Here is a 3,942-nt window from a genome sequence, read left to right on the forward strand (position 1 = left end):
ACTCTTGAATGACCAGATGTGGAACCACTAGCATATTTCACTTAAAATCTAGATGCTAAAATATGTGGGGCAAAATATAAAATAATGCAATAAAGGCAAAATAAGGAATGTGATGGTCAGACTGAGCTGTTCCAACCAATCAACCCAGCCCCAACAAGGGGGGGCCGGTCTAGCAGGCGGGCGAAAGAGCGGCTGGCAAGAGGGAGGGGCTCAAAGGGGATTAATTCTACTTTTAATTACTTACCATAGAAAGCCAAAATTGAGAGGGAATTAGGAAGGTTTATTTAGGGAAAAATGACTGATTTCAATTTAGATTTGGGTGGGAAATAGGAAGATTTATTTAGGGAAAGAGGGCTGATTTGAATTCAGATTTGGGATGGAATTATGAAGGTTTATTTATGATTAATTAGGTTATTTTATTTTCATTATGTGATTTTCTGTTTTGCAATAATTTTCTTTAACCAGTTTAGGCGCTACTCGCATTGTTTGCCGCAGTAATATCTGAAAGAATTTATATTGCAAAATATGAAGATGTCTTAAGTTGCAAAACATTACACATATTACAAATTCTTTGAGTCTTCTCCCTAATGATGGGTTTGGTTAGTACCAAATTATAATTGAAAGGACATGCAAAAGTTCTATCAGTTCTCACTATGTTAAACAATACATGATACTTGAAATTATCCTTCTTTTCTTTATGAAGGGTAAGTTATTGCAAAATATAATTAGACGAGATCCCATTATAATTATGCTGCCAAAGTTAAACAAAAACATATATGAAAGCATCATACCTCGTGATGGGTGAAACTATTGCATATTATAATTAATAGGGTTTATCATCCAAATCAAATTCCCAACCATACAAAAAAATACAACTCGAGCTTCCATCCTATCATGGGTATGATCTTCATAAATCTTAACCGATGAGGTTTATGAAATCATTAAATGGTCCTGAAACATAAATCATATCATATTTTGAGCATTACTATTGATGGGTATGATTATAATCAATCATTCTTGCAGTGCTTCATTTCCAAAATTAAGCTCTCAATCATAAAGATTAGCACTTTGAGCCTTTTTGCATTAATGGGCTTGGTTATTTGAAAATCAGAACGGAGTGGATCAAGTTTTTACATTGTTAACCGGAATCAAGTTTTTACATTGCTTGAAAATAAATCTGCCAGATGACATTCATCATTCTAAATTATTGATAGTTTAGGATGGCTAATGAAATTCCGTGTCACGATATTTCACTGAATTGGCTGGTGCAGGAACTCAACGGCTTCCACGGCTTATTGGCCTCACTAAAGCTCTTGAAATGATGCTGGTGAGATGATACTTGTTGGTTGCCTATGAGTTTTCCTGTTCAATATATTTAATATTGGCATTATTGATTTATTTGAAATTACTATTAATGGATTTCTTTTGAAACAGACGTCCAAACCTGTGAAAGGGAAAGAAGCTTATGCGCTAGGGCTTGTTGATGCTATTGTTCCACCTGGTGATTTGCTAATAACTGCTCGTCACTGGGCCATAGAAATTGCGGAGTGCAGGCGGCCTTGGATAAAGAGCCTTTATAAAACTGACAAAGTAGGGTCATTGAGGGAAGCTAAAGAAATTATCAAGTTTGCAAGAGCTCAGGCACAAAAGCAATCTGCTTATCTCGAACATCCACGAGTTTGTATTGATGTCATAGAAGAAGGTATTGTATCAGGGCCTCGTGCTGGACTTCTGAAGGTAGTTTTTATTTTTAGTTGGTGTATTTTTTTCCTTTAACATGAATCTATGTTCTGCGTTTTTTGCTTTGTACTGAGTATTAATTTCATTTTTCAGGAAGCAAATGCTTCTTGGACTCTTCAGTTCTCTCCCACAAGCAAAAGTTTGGTGTGTTCTTTGCGCAACGAGCTACTACCAAGGTCAACCAATTGCTTGATCACTTTAGGCTTCGTTTGGTTTACACCGGCGTTTTTTTTCATTCTTAAACGGAGGTGTTAGAACGGAGAAGCGGAATTTTTTTACTTCTCAAATCGGTGAAAATTCGGAGTTATATCAAAGGTCCTTTGAAAAAGTGACGCAAACAAACATTAAAATACTCATTTTTTTCCGATTTCAATCGCAAACGGAAAAATTTACGGGCAACCAAACGAAGCTTTATACGTACATTTTTGTTTGTGCTTGTGGTTATGTTAATACTGGAAAAGTGTATATTAGCAAGGCTTCTTTTTTTATAAAACTGTATGTCTTTATGTGTCCTAGTAGTAGTAGCTTTCTCAGAATAATTGCTTAAGATTTGTTACATCAGAGAGGCTTAGCTTGGTAGTTGAAGCTTGCACTTCAGAATGCTTGTCATGCAATCATTCTAACGGCTAAAATTCCTTCACCTTTAAACTCTGCTGCTAGGTGCCAATAAGGTCATAATGTTTAAGATATACTGCTACGTTTTCCGAGGCTTTTGATGCCTTTAAATTTCCTGACCACAAAGCGGAGTGGTGCAATTGGTAAAACTGTAGGTCGTTGGATGCCATGATTGCCGGTGAAAGGAAATTAAAAATATGCTTGATATCTTAAATCAGATGTAACATGGAAGGCTTAGTATCATGGGCATGCCATCTTCTTCTCTTTAGCTCTATCCAAACATGAAAAGCTGCTAAATTAGACTGGCACCGCGATGGATAGATGCCACTTAACACCATCTGGATGCTTTAGAAATTTTTACGTGGCCTTAATATAAATATAACGTCTCTTTTAACTTTTATTAGACGTCTCTCTATTCTAAAGGTCTATCTTTAATGGAGCTTATTTATCATGGAGTCCTGCTAAAAATTGCTTTTACGGTTAATTTGAGGCCAGCTTTCAAGTTTAAGCAACTTCTTCCTTTGTGAGCTTGTTCTGTTCACCATAATCCGTTTGAATTGTGCATGTATATGATGTCCTAGCCAGTCCATGTAACCTCAGACATCATCCATCCCTGAATCATATGGTTTTGGCCTCAAGGGATGCTTATTCACCATCGAATCATGTTAAGAATTTCATAGGTTAAATCTTGGTCCCTAAAACTTTTAAAAGACCATCCATGCAAGTCTAATTATTTTTAGAGTTTTGCTGTTCACTTAATGGTAATGATCTAGATTACCACAATCAGGATTGAATTGTGGTCTTCCACTTTTAGGTTCCAACTTAGGCGAAGTTTGGGATGGCTTTCTTACTACTTCTTTAAGAAGTTTTTTAGTTCAAAAAATTTAATTTTTTTTACTAGAAAGCTGCTTTAAGAAGCAGTAAGAAAGCCGTCCCAAACAAAACCTTAGTCTAGGATATTTGTGAAAATTTCATATAATTTTTTTAGCCTGCGGACAACAAAATGATGGCAATTCGGAGTCAATCTTTTAAGTTTCTTATTCCTATATGACTCCTAAAATTTTCTCGTACTTTTACTGTAAATAAGTACAGCCAATCCGAGCACTGCCTGTTTTTCTGTTTTGTTTTGCTTTTTTTATGTTGGCTAGGAGCTAGTTGAACATGAGTCGAGCTAGTTTTTCATCATACTTGCCAGCACTTATTGCAACCCTACTCGTTCTGGCTTGGTGTTTGAAATGGTGTTTTTTGAACCTGTTTTGACCGTTAAATCTATTTTTTCTAGATAAGCCATATGAAAAATGAAAGCATTTGGTCAAGTTATAAAAAAATGCACTTGACGTTGATGAAGTAATTTCAGCCCTATGGTTCACATTCACAACCTTTTCAGACCTTTTTTTTCGAAGCATAACTATCTTCATGACGTCATGCATGATCTTCTAATGTTGATGACCGAGCTCTAGCTCAGGCAATATTTTTAGGATAGAAATCTCAAATTCGAATCTAACATGTGTCCTATTTATAATCAATTTTGACACCCTTGTTTTAGGTTCCTGGAATTTCTGACTTGGGTTTGACCCCTAGAAATAT

The 3,942-nt window shown here is 35.8% G+C and overlaps 1 protein-coding gene across 1 annotated transcript; it reads left to right on the plus strand.

Moving 5' to 3' along the window:
* Positions 1-1,252: 1,252 nt before the first annotated feature.
* Positions 1,253-3,942, plus strand: LOC110094996 (glyoxysomal fatty acid beta-oxidation multifunctional protein MFP-a-like). Its single transcript, XM_028695927.1, has 4 exons — positions 1,253-1,327; positions 1,435-1,737; positions 1,834-1,916; positions 3,902-3,942. Exons 1-4 carry the CDS (start codon positions 1,319-1,321, stop codon positions 3,927-3,929), a joined length of 423 nt encoding a protein of 140 aa, XP_028551760.1. The 5' UTR covers positions 1,253-1,318; the 3' UTR covers positions 3,930-3,942.

Source organism: Dendrobium catenatum, unplaced genomic scaffold, assembly GCF_001605985.2.
Source record: "Dendrobium catenatum unplaced genomic scaffold, ASM160598v2 fragScaff_scaffold_712, whole genome shotgun sequence".
Classification (NCBI taxonomy): domain Eukaryota; kingdom Viridiplantae; phylum Streptophyta; class Magnoliopsida; order Asparagales; family Orchidaceae; genus Dendrobium; species Dendrobium catenatum.

What these genes read in the sequence shown, in the direction of transcription:
- LOC110094996 (XM_028695927.1), top strand. An exon ending in CTCGTGCTGGACTTCTGAAG is followed by an intron (nt 1,738 to 1,833) that starts GTAGTTTTTATT and finishes TTCATTTTTCAG; the next exon opens with GAAGCAAATGCTTCTTGGAC. An exon ending in CGCAACGAGCTACTACCAAG is followed by an intron (nt 1,917 to 3,901) that starts GTCAACCAATTG and finishes CCCTTGTTTTAG; the next exon opens with GTTCCTGGAATTTCTGACTT.